Genomic DNA, 23,381 nt, shown 5'->3' on the forward strand with positions numbered 1-23,381 from the left:
TAGTAGTAGTAAGCTGCCCTAAATGCTATTTATTAAGTGAAAGGCCAGGATACAACAACAACAACATTTTATTATTTATACCCCACCCATTGGGCTGGGTTTCCCCAACCACACTGGGGAATTGTGTGAAATAAATTTCAGCAAGTCCGGTCTGCTATTATACTGGCATTTCATATCTAGTGTGTTCCGAATGTTATTTGGTGGTATTTTTGTAGATATTACTGATGTTGATTATCATTTCATCTAAGTTTGAATTTTGAATTTTACAGCTATTTTATTGCTGCTTCCCACTTGCGTAAGTTGTAAAAATGGAAAAGTGGTTTGCAACATTGCAAATAAATAAGCAAATGTTTTTTTAAAGATGAATTAGGTACAGAGGGCATGTTTCAGCCTGCAGAGCTCCTTTTCTCCTTGCCTCACCTCAAACAGAGAACTGTAGATAGACATGTCACAATTTTTCCTGTCATTTTTCCAAGCCTGATTAATGAGAAGGAACAGATGTCCAAGTCTATATCTATCGTAGCAGGGAGCTCCCTTTGAGATTTATCCGTGTGTTAAGAATAAGCCTTCCTTGTGCCAGAGAGCCAGAACTAGAAAAGATAGACTTTTTAAAAAACTGAACTGTCCACCATCATGTGTGCAGAAAACTCCATGAGAGAGCCACAGACATAATGCAGAAACTGCCTGAAAATGTAAATTTGCTAACATTGTGAAGATTTCAAAAGTCAGATTAGAAAAGATTCTGTTTGAAGGACTGGGGAGTGGTACGTCCATCCCCTGCATGTTGTCCTATCTAATTTGTCTCCATTTATTTTTCTATGTTTTTATTTTATTTTGTGGACTGCTGTGGTGCTGAAAACAGGTGAGGAGTGGCCGATGGAGATACCTAATATTTGACCAAACAAACTCAGCATATATAAATATATTGAGCCAACTACCCAAGAAAATCATTGCCAGCAAATACTTATATTTCAAATCTGTGTTGCATCTTTTTTGAAAAAAAAACTCCAATAAAATTTTAGTGGGTGAGACCCAAAGTAGCAGTCTGCTAGTGCAACTGCCACGCTGCTGCCTTGGTCTGCCTGGGGTCCCCTCTTCTGGTTGATTAATTCAGCTCATAACTCACAATAAGAATGGCATTTAAAACTCCTAATAATCTTCAACTCCATTGCTATGCCAGTTCAAAACAAAGTGGGCTGCTGACACATACATGATAGAAGCAGACTCTTATACAATCTCCTTTTACAGTACATTTATTTGTACTTGTTTAACAAATGCTCAATACTTTGCCTTCTTTTCAATTGCTTTTCCATGTGTTTTTATGCCCTCCCTTTTTAGAAGTACCAATGCAATTGGTTAATAAAATAACAAACATTTAGTGCATTAACGTAGTTTGGAAATAAGTGGACAGTCCTCATTAATTCATGTGGTTTTCACAATTACATTAATCATAATGAAGTAATTCACGTCATACTTATGTGAACGTGATATATAATTTATGGGAATTGCTTGGTAATTTTGCAATTAAAATACAATTATATTAAAATGTTACCTACCATCTAATTTCTTTTTTAAAGCATTATTTATGACATTTTAGCATTAATTATAGAGGGATTAGCAACATTCTTAGTTCGAAAACACCATGTAAGCAGAAATACTTGCACAATGAAATGCTAATTAGTTTCTAGGGAACAGCATTCAGTGAGACAAATACTCTGGAAAGTAACTGTTGGTATTGAAGCAGATGGAAGAAACTAAATCACGCAAGTAAAACATCAGATATTTCATTTGCACACCTATCTGAGAAGTCGTTCTCCATTGTGTGGGGGAGGAACACTATACAGATTGCATGAATCGAGCCCAAGAAGCCCAGAAGGCAAAACTTTCAGATGTCTTACTTCTGAGTGTATTTTGGGTCAGCATTTGAAGACATACTGGCCCGTTCCCAAGTTTCTCCTTGTAGTGCTTTGCTACCATTACATATCGATAACAGCTGTCTATATAAATAGCAATTTCCCAGCATTCTTCCTCTTTGTCACTCTGTTCCTAACGTAAGATCCTATCACATTCCCAAAATTTAATCACACTTACAGTAGTAGCTTGGTTTTCAAACGAACCCATTGATGAATGTTTTGGTTTCTGAATTCTGTAAACCTGGAAGTAAATGCTTCAGTTTTCGAACGTGCCTCCGAAGTCGAACATGAAACGCAGCTTTCGTATTGAGTTTTCTGTTTTGAGTCTTCAGTACTGAGTTTTCGGTTTTCGAACGTTTCAGAACTTGAATGGTTTTCCGGAATGAATTATATTTGAAAACTGATTTCCTGTTAGAATTCCTGCTCCACGATTGCAGTCATGGGATTGTTGTCTTTCACATGACGGTGTATGTTTTGACTCCACAAAATGGGAAGTGACGGAGACAGGATGTTTGTGTTACTGTGTTCCACGAAGTGGGACTATTGTCCTTTGTTCTTTCTCTTTGCTGTCTGATGCTACACAGAGAGAGAGCCATGTTGCAGTGCTCCATGTGTGTTTATATGTAAATAAAGTAGATTAGCCAAAATGCTGAGTTGCTGAGCACTGTTACGCAAGCTGCAAAGACTCTGCGGATCCCTAAGTGTGCCGATGTCTGTAGGCATTGGTTGCTGTGATGTTCGGGCAGAAGAAAGCTTTTCAAGCTCCCAAACGAACGACCAGGAGGGAGGGAACATGCCAGTCAGGCATGTGTCCCAGCCAGGGTCCTACTTGAGAGTAGGATGAGCTCCTAACAAGTACCACTGTCTAGTATGGTTAAGAAGCAAGGTCTACCTAGGCAGACTTAACTGAAGGGATGGAGCTACATAAGTATTATTTGGCTTAGTTCTTAATGGCACTTTTAGTCCTTTGGAACAAAGTAAATGAGCTGCAATCTCGGACATGGTTCAGAAGCCAAAACTCTTGGGATCCCTGGTCAGTTTGGCACCCATCCTAAGGATGTGTCTTTACTTTTTCCACTATCGGCAGATATGATTGCCAGAAGCTGCTTTATACAGAGCCCGACCACTGGTCCATCTAGTTCACTACTGTCAACATTGACTGACAGCAACTCTCCAGGGTTTAAGACAGGAGTCCTTCCTAGTCCTAGCTGGAGGTACCAGCCACCCACTTCCCATTATCTAATACCTGAGTCCCACGTTGGGCAAAATATTTCCAATGACCTTCGTGGTCCCTTCCAACTCTAATTCTATGATGCTGTTAAGCAGAGATGGTTGGGGCTGAACTTCGGACCTTTTGCATGCTTAGAATGTGCTCTGCTGCAAAACTATGCCCCCCCCCCCCACAGCTGCTTCTTATGCACGTGAAAGATATTGTAACATGTAATAAACTTTGCCAAGGTGGTTGGCTTAAACTTTTATCGGTGGCTACATTGGGTGTTTTCCCTGACTCTCCCAAAGCAATTATCCTCTCAGCTATGGATACAACAGTATTCAAAGAATATTTCCACCATATCAGAGAATCTGTGAACAAATTATTCTGAAGCCTTTGTGCTGATAACTAACAAATAAAACTGAATTCCAAAGCACAACCTGGAGAACAAATCAGCTGAAAGAAATGTAAGATTGTGATCAACGCCTTTTCAAATGAAACAATGTTTTCCCACACAGAATGTGGGAGATCACCAAACAACTGTTGCTCATTGTGAAACATGAATTGTTAACTAATGCTGCACAATCAGAACCCTGCTTTGTTCCGTATAAGGCTTGCAGTCACGATCATCAATGCTATAGCAATACAATGCGAATTAGTTTTCCCTGTGCTGCAAATATAATAAAGCCTTAATAAAGGCATAAAGATGTGGAAATGCGTAAAAGCTGCAGACATTTGAAATAAGTAATTTCTTATCTCAGCTGCACAAATGTAGGATTTCTTACAAATACAACAGGCAGCTGTGAGGACAAAAGACTGGGAACAGGTAGGCACTGTGCATCTTTGGCAAAGCTTGGCACAAAGTGAACAAGAGCATGGTCATACATCCAATGTTCTGGAAGCCTTCGGACCGTTTGCTGTTTCAAAGAGCAGCAGGAAGAAAGCACTCTGAGCAATTTGCCCAATGTCACAGCGCCTGAATACAAAAGCTACAGAGTGGCATAAATTCAAGTGCCGTGGAGAAAAAGACACGTTTTATTGGCTTTACTATGAATGCGGCTTTGAGTAATGATAGGTGAGACTCAATTCAGACATTACAAAAGTAGGGGCAAAATCTACATTGGGGTCCCAGGATCAAGCCCTTCCCTGCTCGGGAGAATGAGTGTTCTCCCACAGCCATACGCCAGACACGAGTGAGGTGTACACAGATAGCGGTTGCTGAGGATCAGGGTTTGTTGACATTTACTCTACCACCCCATGTGCTCCACTAAAGTAGCCTGCTTGTAAAACTAATTGCTTGTTGAACTAACGTGAGATCCACATTAAACCATACGGGTACAACGGTTGTGTTAGCACAAGTACCATCTGAACAATGCCATAGCAGATAGCGCATGCAGTGGCTGTCAGGAGTCACCTAAGTATATTTTTGAGATTAAGTTTAATTAAGTCCTACGCAGAGTAGACCCCCTTAAAACTAAGTTAGCTAGGCCTATGAATTTCAATGGTTCTACTGGCATTGCTTTTATATTCCCCCCCTTTCATTATTTTTCTGAGTGAAATTAGCGTTTAACAGAGAGAATGTGGATATAATGTAAAAACACAGAAAAAGACACATTTTCTGTGTTTTTAGGTTATATGTACTATCTCTTTCATAACCCCCTAATTCACTGTCACAAGAAGTGGTGATGGGCAGTAGCTCAGATGGTTTTTAAAAAGTGATTAGACGAATTCCTAGAGATAGTTCCTTATTGGTTACTAACTAATAGCCACTGGCTACAATGGCTTAATGAAATCTGCATTTTAATACCACTTGTTGGAGCACAATAGTACAGTATATTTGTTTATTGCTTCCCATGAGGCAGCCCAAAGTAATGTGCAATATAATAGCATACTGTATATGAAACCTTCACACACACAAACTTAAAACAATCACATACAGAAAAACATAAATATAAATATAAAAACAGTTTAAAACAGCAGTACATACATAAAATCAACTCAAGTTCAAGACAGATACCTACTGAGATGAACTGAGAGCTTGTTGAAGGAATAACAACAACAACAACAATTTATTACTTATACCTCACCCATCTGACCAGGCCTCCCCAGCCACTCTGGGCGGCCTCCAACAGAATATTAAAAACATGATAAAACATCAAATGTATTCAGCACGTGCCAAACCAGCAGCAACAATGGGGACGGTGCCTGTCTGATATGCAATGGGAGAGAGCTCCAGAGAAGAAGTATCTCCCCCCATCGCTACCACTTACCACTTCGGGGTATCTCAGGGTTGATAACATGTGAAAATTGCTTAGAACACCAAACACTTTAAATATGGAAAACCTGGAGCCCCAAGAAAAGTGAAATCTTTTTTCTTTCCTGCCCACACCGCCGCCGTGTGCGGATGGTGACTATTTCCCAAGCAACTGCTACAATAAATAAAGCCCATAAGTGGCGTGACAGGCAGCCTTTTTCTCCCTCCAGCCTGGCAAATAGCTGCTTGGCATGCTTTAAATATGAGCCCTGCAGAGTAACAGCTTTTAGTATGAAGGGAAAAATGCTGAGCAGCAGTCAATTTCCAGACTAAATGAGACATAAAGGTCATGAGGAGGAATGGGAAAATAGTAAAGCTGCTTTTACCTAAATAAATAAAGATCTGAATCAGCCATAATCAAGGGATGCATTGTGCAGCAGCTGTACAGTTGCATTAAGTGGTTCCTCCAAGAACTACTCTAGAAACCTATTTCGTTGAAACCTAATGGCAACCATTATTTTCTCCTAATTATGTTTTTCCCTGAACCCCCTCCCCCACTTTTAAAAAAAGTACATATCTGCATTTAACATAAAATAGTATATTAAAAACTTGCCTCAACTCAAGAGGTGGCCTCGTCCCCTGCAGCATATGGGGAAATGACATTATTAAGTATAATGGATGAGTTACAGATTCAGCTAGAAAAACATGCCTAAATTTTAAGAAAGACAATTGTGAGCTGTTACCATAAGAAACAGCTGGAGAATGCACCATCCGGTTACTTTTCTGAATTTCGTGCCACTTTCAACGTTGTTAATGCCTGAATGACATGGGCGTGTGTGGCAGTAGGCTTGGATTTTGTCCGACTAACTTAATTAGGAGTGACACCTCAATCCTAAATGCAAAACCAAGCTAGACATTAGCTGGGGCATCAGGGAAACTCCGTATTCAAATTCAAGTTCAAAGTTAGTGTTAATCCTGCTGGTATCTAAAATGGGATGCTTAGATTTCAGACAGTTTTATATTAAGCATCTTTCTTTGAAGCAATTTTCAATGGTATTCAGGAGAAATTTGGTGGACACAGATCATTTCACCAGTCCAAGGAACTCTATTTTCCTCATTATGCAAGTAAATTATATGGCTAAGCTTCTCTGGCTAATCTCTGAAGAACTCAGTGGAATTAGCATATTCACAACCATAATTCTGCTTCTGACTTCTACCAACTTTGGAATATTAGAAGCACATATGATGTACTATGATGATGCACATCCTGCCCCCCTCTCTCCTTGTCTGGCATGACTGGGAAAAATCCATATCTTGGTTTAAACTAACCACAGTTTATCACTGCAGTCAAACCAAGCCAAACTATGCTTAAACTATGGCTTGTTTAAATTAGCCAGGATCTTTCCAGCAACAGTGGAAGGTTGATGATGTTCTGTTAAATATAATGACCTCCACTTTCATATTTTAAATTGCTCTTAATCTGTATATTGTGATACTGCTCAGCTTGGGGCCCTTTCTGAGCCAAAAGTTGACTCATAAATAAATATGACTGTTTGGTCCCCAGATCTTAGATGCTACTGAGTGCACATTCTGCTATGAATGTCCTTATGGAAATAAGAAATCTGCAGCTCTTACAAACAAAACACCATTGCAGATAAAATAATAAATGCATTAATTTGGGGTCCATTTCCCCTTGCCTTCTAAGCACTGTGTTTTAGGCTGCTATGTGGTCAAGCTTATCCTTGCTATCATGAGGGCTGAAGACGACTACCATTTCAACAGTTGCCCAAGGGTTAAGCACAACTGCGTGGGGATAGCAGGCAGTCCCCTAGCTCGTATATTGCCTGGGCCTGACCCATCACATCAGTGTGAAAGTCGCTAATATATATCTGCGCACATTGCTACATAAAGTTATATAGAACTGCAGAATTGTTTCAGGAAATATTTCCATTCCTGCATAATTCTATTCCAGCAAGCACCCCATTGACGTCAATGAGACTTTGCATAGCTAGATTAAAGAGCTGCCTTCAGCTGACTCCAGTGGGCTCTGGGTCTAGCATTCTGTATTTGTATTCCTTGCTATATTGCATGCAATTTCAGAGGGAATAAGCATGAAATTACAATAAAAATATGACGCTGCAGATTCCTGAACTTCGGCACCCTTCCAATTAATTGAATGTGAGTTGTAACAGAAAGAAGCTCTTCAAATTTAAGCTCTGTGCCAAGTATAGCTGCTTCATGAGCATGGTTTTAAGTCCTCTTCCAACACCGTGGCTATTAATTTAGTTAACGTTCTATCATTATAAAACCAGGCCACTTTTGAGGCTTTCTAATAATGAACTAAGTGAAATTCTTTGCTACTTTTCAGCTGGGGTGGTAATAGTGGCAAATGGCCTGAATAAAATATTTAAATAGATACAGATATATAGATAGATTTTCTGTACTGAGTCATATCAACAGGATATATCATACTGCTTCTGGCATTGTTAGTGCTTTCCGCCCCAAAGCATTTTATAAACTCAAAAGTAACATTTCTGAATAATTCTAAAGACTACGTGATAGCAAATGCCGGTATGAAACAAAATCCCTAACACTGTCTATCTAAGCTAGACTGTGAATATATTTTCTTACTGATAGTAGTATGACAATGAACCTAAGGTGTTCTTAAAAAGAGCAGAGTCAGAATTCAAAAAGCCGTATAAAGGACAGAATCTGTTCTGCCTTTCATTTCAGCTATCATTTGAAGTTGGCTTGTTTGGAAACTATTCATAACTAGTGTTCAACCACAATTCCTGGTCTGGATTAAATTGTGAGCCACAGATAACTAAAAACAGAAGTGGAAGCTTGACAGGATGAGAAAAAGCAAGGAGGATGGAGCTAAGTTTGTTCCCATAGTATTGAGCAATGGTTAAGTATTATGTCTAAATGTGGCCAGACAATACAACAATGCAACTAGTTACAGATAGGTAGCCGTGTTGGTCTGCCATAGTCAAAACAAAACAAATTCCTTCCAGTAGCACCTTAAAGACCAACTAAGTCAGTTCTTGGTATGAGCTTTCGTGTGCATGCACACTTCTTCAGATACACTGAAACAGAAGTTGTCTTCTGTTTCAGTGTATCTGAAGAAGTGTGCATGCACACGAAAGCTCATACCAAGAACTGACTTAGTTGGTCTTTAAGGTGCTACTGGAAGGAATTTGTTTTGTTTTAACAATGCAACTAGATAGCAGAGCACTTTCATTTCACTTGAGAGGCTGTATTTGTGTTGACAACATCTCCAGAATGGTGAGAAGCTTACAATAATTCTGAAAAATACCTTCTGAGGCTATGAAAGGAATAGCCTAATTATAAAGCACTTCATCTTTAGTGAATGTGTTTCCAAAATAATGGATTAAAACCCATATACTGAGGCTATAGCCCTATACATACATACTTACCTGTTAAGTCCCATTGAAATAAGTGGGGCTTACCTCTGAAGAGACATGAACATGATTCAGCTGCTGTGGGAGGGATACTGCCTACTACTTGTGCCCTTCCATAAAATGCCATTGTTGAAAAGGAGAAGATCTAATAGGAGCCGAGTCTTCTTACATAAAACAAAACAAACAAAATGTGTGTCTTGTTCTCAAAGATGGACAGATAATTTTTCAAAAAGCATTCTTTCCCACAAGAGGTGGTCCTTGCCAGTGAGCAAGATGCCAAGTCTGCCTAAAACTACTGATGCCCAGTATTGCTATCACTCTTTTACGCGCCTTTCAGCCAAGCCAGATGAAAACAAAAGCAGTAGCTTGGGAACACAAAAAGACACAGCCTATTTCTTTTAAAGCAAAACACTTACCAGCTGGTTGGGGGGGGACAGGAATGGGGGGAATACTTGAAAATATAGCTGATATATGACAGGGCTGGGTGGGTACCAGGTGTCATAGAACTGAATCCAGGTAAAGCTGCACCAAACCTTAGGGCAAGGTGCAGTACCCATCATCCGTCACTATTGGCCAAGCTGGCTGTGACTGATGGGAACGGGAGTCCAAAAACGCCTGGAGGGTCACAGGTTTCTCACTCTGGGACTTTGATTTACTGTCCCTGATCTTTCATCCTTGTACCACCATAAAATACTGCTGTCCTAGTTTTACTGGGCTGTTTTGCCATTTCAAAAGGGGCACTGTCTCATGTGTTTCCGGGCAGCCTTCTAGTCAAATGCTCTTTCCTTGCCAAATCTCATTTTTCAAACACAATGCCATGCCCCCTCTAGGGCATACACACATGCAATTCAGTTTCTCAGCTCAGCCCTAAATTTCTCCCTCCCCAAAACCCAGAGGCATTTAAAGTGGGGAATCAGCTGGCCAGACCAGTGCCATATCATTAACAACAGACCACCCAACAGCCTGCTGTAAGAGATGTGTGAAGCACTTTGAGGGCAAATGACTTGAATCCATGACAAACTTGATGCCACAATTAGTTTGGGCCTGTTGGAGGTCCCTGTAGCACCATTAACTTAGAACCTGTGGATCCGTTTCAGTTGTGGAAGCCTGAAGCTTTCAGTGGTGGGACTGACTACAAGTGCTTCTTGAAGAAGATTTCCCTGCATCCAAAGATTTGAGAGAACTATCATCCAGTCTCTAATATTCCCTTCCCAGGCAAGGTGATTAAGAAGCTGGTGGCCATCTAGCTACTGGTATGCCTGGAGGAATCAGATTCTCTGGATCAGCCTTTCTCAGCCTTGGATCACCAGAAGTTGTTGGACCACAACTCCCATCATTCCTAGTTAGCAGGACCAGTGATCAGGGATGATGGGAATTGTAGTCCAACAACATCTGGGGACTAAAAAATTGAGAAAGGCTGCTCTAGACCCATTTCAGTCTGGTTTCAGGCCCAGTTTTAGAACCAAAATAGCCCTGGTCGCCATGACTGATGACCTTTATCAGGAGAGGCAGGGAAAGTGTGACTGTTGGTTCTTCTTGATCTCTCAGTGGCTTATGGGGTATGAGAAACTGGATGCACTGTATGTGAAGGTGTGGTTATACAGGAAAGTTCAGGGTCATTACCAGAAAGTAGTAAAGGGTAAAGGGACTCCTGACCATTAGGTCCAGTCGTGGACAACTCTGGGGTTGCGGCGCTCATCTCGCATTATTGGCCGAGGGAGCTGGCGTACAGCTTCTGGGTCATGTGGCCAGCATGACTAAGCCGCTTCTGGCGAACCAGAACAGCGCACGGAAACGCCGTTTACTTTCCCGCCGGAGCGGTACCTATTTATCTACTTGCACTTTGATGTGCTTTCAAACTGCTAGGTTGGCAGGAGCAGGGACTGAGCAATGGGAGCTCACTCCGTCGCAGGGATTCAAACCGCCAACCTTCCTATCAGCAAGACCTAGGCTCTGTGGTTTAGACCACAGTGCTACCCGCATCACCAGAAAGTAGTACTAGGAGACAAAGGTACTATGTGGCTTTGAGCTGGTGGGTCCCAGAAGGGTCCATTTTGTCTCCTATGCTTTTCAACTTCTATGTGAAGCAATCGCAAGCTTTCATCTGTGGTTTGGAGCCCAGTGTTATTGGTATGCTGATGGTGCACAGCTCTAGCTGTCCGTTCCATCTGAATCAGGAAAGACTTTGGAAGTGTTGGACTGCTAGAAGCAGTGGTGAGCTGAATAAAGTGAATCCTGACAGCAAACATATTCTCTGGGTGGGCTGTTCCTGTGTCTAGAATTAGGTGGCAGGTGCTCTGTATGGGGAGTTGGCATAAGGCACCAGGCCCATTGGCAAACCAGCTCTGCATTACAAAAGTGTCTGCAAATGTGACATGAAGGCTGGCAGCAACATCAGTCCTGCCGTGTGGGAATCCCTTGCAGATCAGCGGCAGTGCCTGGAGACAGACAGTCAGGCTGTGTATCCATAGCAGTGACCAGAGAAGAATGACTATTGGGAAGAGTGCAGAAAGTAGAAATGTCCTGGTGCATCTGCAGCTGCACAACCAGAAGCCTTCATCTGCCCCAGCTGCAACAAAACATGCTTCTCCTGTATCGTTCTCTACAGCCATAGCAGGTGCTGCAACCTTCCAACAGTTTGATTTCACCCCCAAAGGCACACTCCTCCATTATCTCCTGAGACAGACAGATGCCAACCATCTATCTATCTATCTATCTATCTATCTATCTATCTATCTATCTACTATCTATCTACTATCTATCTATCTATCATCTATCTATCTATCTCTATACAGTGGTACCTCGGGTTAAGAACTTAATTCGTTATGGAGGTCCGTTCTTAACCTGAAACTGTTCTTAAGCTAAGGTACCACTTTAGCTAATGAGGCCTCCCGCTGCCGCTGCCACGCGATTTCTGTTCTCATCCTGAAGCAAAGTTCTTAACCAGAGGCACTATTTCTGGGTTAGCGGAGTCTGTAACCTGAAGCGTCTGTAACCTGAGGTACCACTGTATCTATATCTATATATCTTCTGCATAATGCCCCATTTTTTTCATTTGTTTAAATCACCTTTTCATTGCTCATGGGTTCATTCATCTTCTCCAGCAACTGATAAAACTACTTTCCTTTCCATCTTATTTTTAAGTGCAAACCTAAAGTAATAAATATTTTATTTTGTTTTGTAATTAGTTTCATACATACACATATATATCTATGAATAGAAATAGAAATAGAAATATCAGGCTTCTTTCCCTGCAGCAATCCCATGTCCATTAAATACACAGCCCCCTGCTCTCCTTCATTATGCTTACATAGTTATTAATGGAGGCAGGATAGAGGGTATAGCCAAATAACAGTGGGTGGAATGTCATTCCCATCATTCTTCAACAAAAATTGTCTGTGTATATTTGTTTCTCAGATTGAAGGCAGCACAAGACCTGTTAAAATTTCTCCAAAACAGCTGTTTCACAGGGGGGGAAATTGCAGGCTTTGCTTCATGAAATGTTCTGGATGTATCAGTAACAGAGTTAGAAAATACAGGATTAACAAATCAAATGCACACAAAGTTGGGTTGTGCATCGGTCTCATAGGACTGATGACTCAGTATCTTAACTATTTTTAGCACCATTTATTTGGCAGTTAATTGTCATTTCTGGAACACGGTCTGCAAGTATTTTCATGTTTTGCTTACAAAAAATATTCAGCAGGTAGTTCATCCCAAGGCTATGCAAGGATTGCATGCCATGGGCTAAGCTACTCTACATGCAGTGCACAAGTTTGCTGCAGAGGATACACTCCAATAAGGTGCTGGGTGTTTCCTACATGAAATTAGGCATGTGATGACTAGAGGCTTGATGAATCTTCTCTGTAAAGGTGTCCTGGCTCCAGAATGTGTATCTTAGGGCCAGGTACCTGATGCGTATATTTTTATATTTGAAAAGGAAGGCTAGTGCAGCTCTCCACCTCCCCAGCTTTCTGAGTTCCTGTTTTTTTTTGAAGCCATTTCCCCTCCAAAATAGCACATTTTCCAGGACTGTGATCTCAGGCGGCACTCCAAAACATGCATTTTAGGGTGCCTTACCCCAAAAAAGCACTTGGGGGCGGGAACTACAGCATGAAATCACGCGAGATCACAGTAACCAAAATGGCTGGCATGTTCTCTCGATGCAAAATGGGATGTCCCGGTTTTTACAGGACACTTGTGGGAAATTCCATAGTTTATGCACTGCATGAAGAAGTACTATCTCATAAGGCAATGAAAAACCAGCTCCCTGACCTGGCTATGAATGACTTTCTCCAAAATTCTCACAGCCAGGTTTGTGTTTATAATTATATAAACATTGCTGATTTCAACAGACTGGGCTATATTTAACAAATTACAAAACTATACAGATATATTTATACACCAGCCCACAGGAAATTCTCTATTGATATATTGTGGCCTGGTTCAGACACCTGGTAGGTCCCAGACAATCATTCATGGAATAGCTTGTGGCTGTTGATAAGACTGCAGCCCAGTGTGTATCATAGGTGCCAACTCTATGAACTGCTTTGGATTCTACATTTTATCGTTGTTTGGTGTACAAGTTGTCATGTGACCGCAATGCTTCTGGATAGGGCAGCTTGTAAATCTAATTGATAATTCATTAGATCATCAACTGCTGGGTTAAATGGGCTCATAAAGACCACTAAAGTTTTCATTTTTTTAGACTGCATAAACAGGCTACTTAAAAAACAACCTTGAATACTAGGAACCAATTATGCACTGTGGTTCTTCCTTTCTTTCAGAAATGAGAAAGCAGCTGTTACAAACATGTGACACAACTAGCACTGTCTAGAGATTCAAAACTGTAGTGATGAATTGATTCACCCTAGAGATTACAGGCTCTGCAAACAGGGTAGGAATGTTTTTCTTCCATGAGCCACTGAGGGCAGGAGACACTAAAAAGAAGTGTTTGGGGCAGGGGCATAAGATGTGAAAAGGGGGGAATGGCTCTACTGCCACATCAGGTATATGTTGAAGTCTTACTAAAAGTATTCTTTATTGCCTGCCCCACACATTGTATGATTTCTAGGCCTGTCATGATTTAGAAAGCTCCTGCAGGGCTCCTGTACTTCCCAAGAGGTTGTGCAATAGAGTGCGTTGTCCAAAATAATTATCTGTAACCACCATTTTACCTGAGGCCATATGTCATTCTGTGCTCACTAGGTACTTGGAGACTGTGTCTAATTTGGACCTGAAGGCAGGCGAACGTGAATAATACTTACAGAGATAAAACAGGATGAAAGCTACTGTGGAACTAATTTATTAGTTTTAAAGGACATCAGCCAAAGAAACTGTAGCAAGTCCTTTGTTATTTATTCCAAGGACTTGAATGTTTCTCTGTGTTGGATTTCTTAGCTTTTTTGTTTTTGTTTCTTTTAACAGGGAATTATGAATATATTTAGTAGCTTTAAAATATTCCTGCAAAAAGTTAGACCTTACAATGTACTCGTGTTAAATTCTAGATTATCGTGTGATCTTGCATCAGTGGAAATGGCTATAAGTGGATTTACAACAGAAAAAAAGTTGTGGGATCAGGAAATGAACCAAACCCTACAGGAAACCTATTTCAATGCCTTGTCTAGTACCTCTAAAAAGCAGACATGCCTGACCCATGCATAATAAGAAATGAGAAATTAACCACTAAAATAAGTTCCATTAGTCAGCTGTCCCCTTATCATTAAACCATGTAATCACATAATGTTAACTTAACACCCTAAATCATTCTGAAAATATTTGTTACAATTCAGTAGTGTCTAAAAGGGATGCGGGTGGCGCTGTGGGTTAAACCACAGAGCCTAGGACTTGCCGATCAGAAGGTCGGCGGTTTGAATCCCCGCGACGGGGTGAGCTCCCGTTGCTCGGTCCCTGCTCCTGCCAACCAAGCAGTTCGAAAGCACGTCAAAGTGCAAGTAGATAAATAGGTACCGCTCCGGCGGGAAGGTAAACGGCGTTTCCGTGCGCTGCTCTGGTTCGCCAGAAGCGGCTTAGTCATGCTGGCCACATGACCCAGAAGCTGTATGCCGGCTCCCTCGGCTAATAAAGCGAGATGAGCGCCGCAACCCCAGAGTCGGGGACGACTGGACCTAATGGTCAGGGGTCCCTTTACCTTTACCTTTTAATGGGTGCAGGTGCTCTGATGGGCACAACTAAGGATACAGCACTCAAGGCCACTTCAGTCACTTTAATGGAGGAAAGTAGATATTTTGAATAAAATAGGCCAGATCGCACACAAGAGAGGTGGAAACAGTGGGAAAACGTCACGATGAAAACAGCTTTTCGGATCAAGACAAATGCCACTGAAATGCGAAACAGAGTGAAATCAGCAGAACCACTTCAAAATAATGTGTTTAGGTTAGGGATCCGTTGCTCCACATGATGTTGGCTACACCACTTAGCCATTCAGGCATACTGTGGTCTTCAAGAGATTCTTTGCGTGCCTTTTGTTTGAAAATTACCTTGAAAATTATGTTTGTCTCTCAAAAGCCACTGCAAAAATATGACAGCTACAAGAACAATAATTGCAAGGTGCAGTCATTGCTTTAGGAGTCACTACCTTTCAAGTAAATGTTGGCTCACATCCTTTAATACACATAGTGAGGCCTTAGACTCTCATGGGTCATCCTTATGGCTCTCCATTGAGGCAGCAGCCTATTGGATTAGGAACTCTTAGCAGTCCTTCATAAGCAGCTGCTGCCTGCCCCCATGGAAGGGTCAATTAATGCTGCACAAGCATTAGGCCATTGATTCAGGGACAGAGAGAGAGAGAGAGAGAGAGAGAGAGAGAGAGAGAGAGAGAGAGAGCAGGGTCTTGGATTATGGCAGCAAAGAAGGTTACTCGCAAACCAAGCAAACTTGGCAGGAACATGATGAGAATTTAGCTGCAAAACCGCCAGCAACTGCAGCTGTAAATAAAACTGATTCACTGGCTGAAGCTGTGAACCTGTTGTGGTGGCCAGCACAATTCTGATATCCCAATAACAAAAGTCCAATCAATGTAACTATAAATAAAGATATCTGTCAGGCCCTGGATGAACATGGATGGTCACTTGCAAAGCATTAATTTTAAACACAGTATTTATATCATTGTGGGAAGAGCCAGTTCTCTGCTGTGTCCACCCATTGAGGGAAATTCTAACACCTCTCAGATGGATACAGATATGTGGTAAATTTCTCCTCGCTGCCTGGGTTCTCTGCGTGGTTTGCCTTCTGCGGTAAAGTACTTCTTGGCAAATTGTTAGTATTCACCCTTAATTAATCTGTATTTTCTCTTGGTAATAGTAATTCCTAATACTTACTACTCACATATTGTTTTTAATAGGCACTCTACACTTTTCACTCACATAAGTTTAGTCCCAGAAACATCCCTGTATTTATTTATTTATTTGCATAATTCATATCTCACATTCTCATCACAGATTTATGTCCCCAGGCCACTTAGAAGATAGTGAGAAACCAAAAGTAAAAAATTATAAGCTACTACTGATAGAATGAAACATGCAAACTATTGCAGCAAATTAAAACAGCTGCTCTGCGTTAAATAATGCTTACATTAACAATTAATAAAAGCCTGGGAGTTTTTTTTTTTTAAAAAAATGTTTCTCTGGTGCCTAAATGATAGTAATGAGGTCTCTAGGTGAGTCTTGGGGTGTGTGAGAGAGAATTTTCCAAAAGTGAGGGGCCACCACAGGAAAGGCTCTCTCCAGGCATCACCTACTGAACTTAAGAGAGAGGGAGCACCCAGAGGATGGAGGCCTCAGATGCCTGTCTCAATGGACAGGCAGATTAATAGGGAAGAAGGCCGTCCAGCAACTATATGGTATGGTAGACTAGCATTATTATTATCATCTCCATATTACAGATGAGAGCAGCAAGGCAGAGGTTCCCAGTGAGTTCATGCCTAAAACCAGGTCTGAACAAGTGCCTATTCTTAATCTAACTGCACACGTTAGCTTGTAGTTTTCTCCAATTTATTTACTGAGCTACATGGACCAATGGACTCAGTATAAGGTGGCATTGTATGCTCCTTCCTAAGTAATTTTAAAGCTAAAAATGAGAGGTATATATAAACAAGTTGCTATACATCAGTAGAAAAATGCTATGAAAGCCATTCAGAGAAATTTGTAGCTTCTGGGCAGCAAACCAGCATGCTAATGCCTACAGTGCTTCACAATTCTTGGATGAATTTTATGGGTCACCAGACAGGATAGGGCTTTCTGAACTAAGTTCTTAACAACCGTATTTCATTTTACCTCATTATTTTGTCTTGCATATTATCATGTGCTATCTAAGCCATCCTCCCCACCCAAAATCCTAAAATATCTCATGCCAGCAACTTAGAAGTATGTAGAATTTGTACAGATTAGAAAAAGGCTCACCCACAGAAAGGTATACTGAGAAGTAGGAAATAGTTGTTGGGGTTGTAATGTACACTGAGGTTCACTAGGGTGCCATCTGTGTGAGCTGGGGATGTCATGTGAATGGAATAAAACTGTTTACCATGTTTTGAAATACTTTCCTTACAGATAATTTTGACGACTTTCCTACCTGAGAAGTGTGTCTTCACTAAATTGAATCCTATGTGGTTGTTGGGTTTTTTTCTCTCCTGGGGTGTGTGTGTGTGTGTGTGTATGTGTAGCAGCTGGTGTACCTGTAACTAGCTGGTTCTCAGTTAAGTAGCATTCCCATCCTTCATTTTCATTCTCTTGCTCACAATCACAACCTCCCAAAGCTGATTTTTCTTTTAAAACACAACATAAATCTGCACACCATGCATAGTTTGTCTTTGACATATACACACAGTAAATACGTACCCCTCCCCCCCAAAAAATCCTCACTCATTGTTTGCCACACAGAAACTGGAATATTATTTATTGGGTGATTTAAGTAAGGGGTCAATTAATGCAGCTTACTGAATGCCCTATGTGCATTTATTTGAACTATTTATAGTCTCCAAGTTGTGAATTATAAAGTTAAAAGATGCAACAAATCTAAAAACTGGTTTGAAGTCCATATTGTGCTGTCAGTTTCATAATTTTTGATCTGGCAATATATTGAAAATCTTGATATGTATGTGTGTGTGTCAGGGAACTGCCATCGGAGCCAGAGGGAGAGGGAGGGCTCCAGAGGGATTACGGAGAGCGTCCCGGGAGGGAGAGAAGCAGCCCATCTTTTGGGGAAGGAAATCAGCGTAGCACCAGTGGAGAAGGGGGGCAGATGGGGGAATCGGCGAGGTGGCTCCATGACTCCTCGCCGGAGACCAGCGGGGAGAGCACGGGTCCTCCGCTGCCCACATCCTCCCTGCGCAGAAGGCTTCCACGCAGGGAGAGTAGGCGGAGACTAGGCGTCAAAGAGCTTCTTTGCTGGAAGAAGTTCAAGAAACGCCCACTGACGGATACTGCCAGCGATTGAGACAGCCATGGGTGAGTGGCGGTCCGGACAAAATAGGGTTCACCCAGGTAACTCAGCCAGGTGTGGCGACGACTTACGCACGAGCAACCCCTAGAACCATTACAGTGTGTCCTATGCAACAATCATGATGCAGGAAAAACTGGGAAGCCGGCCAATGCCTCTACATAGTTCCATCCTTATTTCAGACAATGTGATATATCAGTACAATGTTTAACTGTTGATAAATTGCGATATTGAAAACTGGATATTGCCCAGCCCGTAACTCAGTATCTATGCCAACCAGGAATCACCAATGTGGCACCTACGGGTGCATATACACCCGTGAATGCCTTCTCTTGCACCCTCATGTTTAGATTTGGGGGAAAAACACATTCTGTTGTAGCCTGTGGTGTGTGTGCAGTTTGTCTGGCTTACAAAACTGCTCATGGGACCAAAAAGGTTACCAAGCCCAGATGTACACTGTCTTGTTCATTAGTAGATTCTAAGCATTCCTAAATTATGATTGCTACAAGAATGAGGTACAAGCCAAAACAAAGGCGTAGAGTAAATAAGTCAGTTGTTTTCATTCAAATGGACACAATCCCCAAGTACATATAGCTGTAGGGAAATGGGTTTTACAAGGAAGAATAAAAGCATAAATGACAGAACACATGGGATGGCATGCAGATACTCACCGAGAGGTTGCCCCGCGATGATCCTGGCATTCTCTCCTGCCACAGCAGCCCTCGCGTGCCTCTCACTCATATACTGTACAAATGCATAACCTTTGTGCACTGAGCAGCCTACTATTTTTCCATACTTTGCAAAGATCGCCTCTATGTCACCCTTTTTGACAATGGCTGTGTTGAGGTTGCCAATGAAGACTCTCGAGTTGATGGATTTGGGGTCATTCTTATTGGTGACATTACTGGTCTGTGTTTTGCCGGTCATGGTTGACTCGCTTGACTTCAGCCCTTAAAACAAGACAACAAAGATTTATGTTTAGTTGTATATATTCATCTCTAGTTAGGTATGAAGTTTAACACCAACGCCAACAACTAATTGAATCTAAATCATGAGGAGTATATAGTTAATGATGACTGACCATTAGAAAGGTCCAGTGAACATTATCAGAAACCAATTTTAAACCCTACATTTTTATGAATTTAAAATACACTCATAAATCAAGCCTTCTCAAATTTAGCACTTTGCCAATATTCACTGATTTAAACATGAAAGTTCAGTCAGTGGCTTATTAAATAACCATCTTTCCATCATGCAAAATAAGAGACTAAAACACTTCTGTGTTTCAATGAAATGAACAGCCAAGGCCAGCTGAGGAGCAAATCTTCACGATGATGAAAAGCTTGCCTGCTTTTATCTGGCTCCTGTCAATCAGCGTACATTATCTTTTCCAGCCTGTTAAATACTGTAGATCATTGCAAGAAGTCCAGAGCAGGTTGAATACAGCTGCTTAGTGCAATCAATATATTTCCATTAGGAGCTAGAAATTTCTTCTCTGCAGAATAGCTCATAAAGGTAAATTTTTGTTGTTGTTTTGTTGTTGTTAGTAGTAGTAGTAGTAGAAACAGGACCAGCAGCTAATTCTCATCAATGACACAGTAGGTTGTTATCTATCCATCAAGGCTGCCTCTGTGATTATGTGGTTAGATCCTGGAGATAGAATGGTTTGAATTCTTTGTGTTGCGACAATGAAACTGATGAGATTCATTAGTTGGCATGAATAATTGGAACTGAGGTTTATGCTGTTTTTCTTATGAAACTGCCTAAGACATCCCATACTGTACTGCAATTAATAAAACAATCACTATTTCATAAACTACTATCCTAACATTCCTGAGCATATCCTATCATTTGGAAACTGCTTCTGAATATGTTGGATATGAGCTCTTAAGTTTTTACAGTAGGACACACACTTCTCTCATGTCTGCAATTGACATAGCAATTGTCCACAAAACAGTACGGAATATTAAGCTATTTCTTCTTCTTTTTTAACCCCCCCCCCCCAAAAAAAACCTGGCAACAATTGTCTTTGCAGGAAAACCACTGAAGCTGTCCTCCTGAAACTTGGCAGAATTCATCACTCAGAAGGGGCAACATTGCCTGCAAATTTCATCCAATTCTGCCCCAAGAATCAAAACATTACAGACTGTTCCTTTAAAAAAACAACAAAACAAACAAACAAAAAACTTTAAATGCTCCTAAAGATATTCATTTGTAATTTGGCAGGTTTTATCCATTCTGGAGGGGCTATTATGCCTGAAATTTTCATTCACATCTTCGGCATATAAATATAATTTTTAGAAGTTAGAATAAAAAGTTTTAGATTACAGTATTCTGTGATTTCTGTTAAGCTCCCCTCAATGCTAAAGAGCAATCTCATGCATGTCTACTCAGAAGTCAGCCCTGTTGTTTTCAATATGGCTTATTACCAGATTAGTATGTATATAATTATCACTTAAAATATTTTTATAAGTCCTGTGCATATCCAAATATACATCCAAGTAAGTCGCTTGCCATTTACACTAGTGGCCAAAATTGTGGAAACCTTTTGGAGAAAGTGTATTTCCGAGGTTTGATGGCTCTTAACACCACTTTCTTTTGAAGCAATGCCATAAAATGATATATCAATGGAATGATAATTTAATGAAGAATGTAATGCAAGAAAGCTTGTTGAATTATCTGTATTCTATCAAAAGTTATAGCCAAATAACCAGAAAAAGGTGTGTTTAGAGAGCCAATCAGGTATCATCTGGTTTTAGCAATGATGGCTCAAAACACCACTTTTTTGAGTAATACCATAAAATTATATAACAATGGAAATATAATTTAATGAAGAATGCAATGGAATAGCTTATATGAAGGATTACTTATTACAACAGCGGACATAAAGAAGAAATGTGAAACATATTGGAAAAATGAGCTATACACAAATTCTCACCATGTCAGTTAATACTTATTTGGGTAACCTTTAGCCTTCCCATGCAGTGAACCAAGTTTTTTAGTTCTGCAGCTGTAATAATATGAAGCAAGATTGAATTATTGCCTCTATTAATTGAGTTTTATTGCTGGCTTGTTTCTGACTAACAAGTTTCTTTAGTCGGCTCCACAGATTTTCGTTTGGGTGAAGGTCTGAGCTATGTATTTTGGGGCATTTACATTCCCATTAATAACACAAATTCTGCCCACATCTTTTGCTGTCATACAACCCTAGATCATAACACTAACTGGGTGTTTCACAGTAGGTGTAATACAAGTAGGGTGTAAATCTTCTCCAATTCTTCTCCTCACGTATTTCATGCCATCACTACCAAGCAAGGAGACTTGGGTCCCATCACTCCAAATAACACTGTCCCATTGTTCCACTGTCCAGTTAACATAGGTTTTAGCCCAGTTTAATCTTTTCAACCTTTGTTTGAGAGGTAACAATGGCTTTTTCCTTGGAATTCTAGCATTTAGACCATATTCCTGCAGTCTGCGCCGAATGGTCCTTGCACTTAGCTTCACATGACATTGCGCCATGTCATCTTGTATACACCCAGATGATTTTCTTCTGTCATGCAGGCATAGTCTCTCAATTTTTCTATCGTCACTTGCTGTTGTGCACCTTTTCCTGCCTTTACCAATCTGATTTTGTAGTGACTAGGTCTCCTTATACCTCTTCAAAAATTTAGAAATGCCATCTTTGGTTAAGTTTCCACCATTTTTTTCTTTTAATTTCTTCATAACTTTAGCCTTGTTCACTTAATAGTACTATTTTACATCACTTTCTGGGTGACCAGTCAACTCTTTGCGCCATTTCTTTAATTTTATTATGTTTTACAAGCTCACTAAATGAAGAACAAAAAAACAACAACCCCAACAAACTTGATAGCAATCATATAACACACTGGCAAATGTCCTCTTTATTTATGTTGTAATAAATCATCCTTCATAAAAGTTATTGCATTACATTCTTCATTAAATTATCTTTCCATTGATGTATGATTTATGGTATTACTCCAAAAAAGTGCTATTATGAGCCATCATTGCCCAAACGAGATGACACCTGATTGGCTCTCTAAAAACTCATTTTTTCTAGTTATTTGGCTATAGCTTTTGATAGAATACAGATAATTGAACAAACTTTGTGCATTACATACTTCCATTAAGTTATCTTTCCACTGATATATAATTTTATGGTATTACTCTGAAAAAAAGTGGTGTTATGAGCCATCAAACTTGGGAAATACACTTTCTCCAAAGGGTTTCCACAATTTTGGGCACTAGTGTAACTAGAGGTCAATAATGTATTTTCAAGCCAGCCACGTGGCTTTTCTATTGGCCAGAAACTACTGCATTCACACACACATTTCCTAATACTGAAAAATGACTTTGTTGAGGAAGAGGCCATTTATATAGCAATTAAGTACATAACATTTATTACAGGGTACAGTTAAGAGTTATGTTACTGCTCTGCTCTGCTTCATTGTGGTCATATTTTAGATCTTATCACCACCATTGCTCAACTGAGGCTTAAATCTGAGATGCTATTCTACACACTCATTTCTCAAGTGGAAAAATAAACAAGTGGTGAAATCCCAAAGGATTATTTTCGGTAGTAATTCTTTGGCCCATTTCACACAAACAACCAAGTAGCATGGAGGACTCTGGAAACGAAACAATTTTGGCTCTGAATTACTACAGCACAAGGATGTTGGTAATTGAGAAGCTCTACTTCTCCTTTTCACCTGCAGGTATGGGAGTGGGTGTGCTGGACCATTGTCTTGTAATGGACTGGATGAGAGCCAGAAAATCCAGTCCAGTAATGGACTGGATGAGAGCCAACAAGCTAAAGCTCAATCCAGTTAGGACTGGGGCACTAGACTGGATGAGTAGCTTTTGATGGGGTTACACTCCCTCCAAAGGAGCAGGTATGCAGCCAGGGGGTACTACTGGATCCACTGCCATCACTTGAGGCTCAGGTGACCTTGGTGGTGTGGAGTGCCTTCCATCAACTTCTGCTGGTGACCCAATTGCACCCCTTATCTCCAATCCTAAAATTACAAGGGACTTGCATATATTCTTTATAATGTGGCCTAGTGGCCAAGTGATCAGAAAGCGGACTTTTCTATAGATCAGTATCAAAA

At 40.6% G+C, this 23,381-nt stretch overlaps 1 protein-coding gene and 1 long non-coding RNA gene across 5 annotated transcripts in view; one reads left to right on the forward strand and one right to left on the reverse strand.

Annotated features, from left to right (window-relative positions):
* LOC309349138 overlaps positions 1-17,441 on the forward strand; it is a 37,402-nt gene extending 19,961 nt beyond the window's left edge. The window contains exons 2-3 of the long non-coding RNA XR_014159751.1: positions 14,008-14,140; positions 17,367-17,441. This is a non-coding gene — a long non-coding RNA (uncharacterized lncRNA). The remainder of the gene's footprint in view (positions 1-14,007; positions 14,141-17,366) is intronic.
* RALYL (RALY RNA binding protein like) overlaps positions 1-23,381 on the reverse strand; it is a 260,680-nt gene that overhangs the window by 109,796 nt on the left and 127,503 nt on the right. For all 4 annotated transcript variants that reach the window (XM_081874664.1, XM_081874665.1, XM_081874663.1 and 1 more), the window contains one exon: positions 18,927-19,205. In XM_081874664.1, coding sequence (XP_081730790.1) covers positions 18,927-19,182 — 256 coding nt within the window. In that variant the 5' untranslated portion in view covers positions 19,183-19,205. Of the gene's footprint in view, positions 1-18,926; positions 19,206-23,381 lie in introns of those variants that run through there.

The sequence above is a fragment of the Podarcis erhardii genome (assembly GCF_964252035.2).
Source record: "Podarcis erhardii genome assembly, chromosome: 8".
NCBI lineage: Eukaryota > Metazoa > Chordata > Lepidosauria > Squamata > Lacertidae > Podarcis > Podarcis erhardii.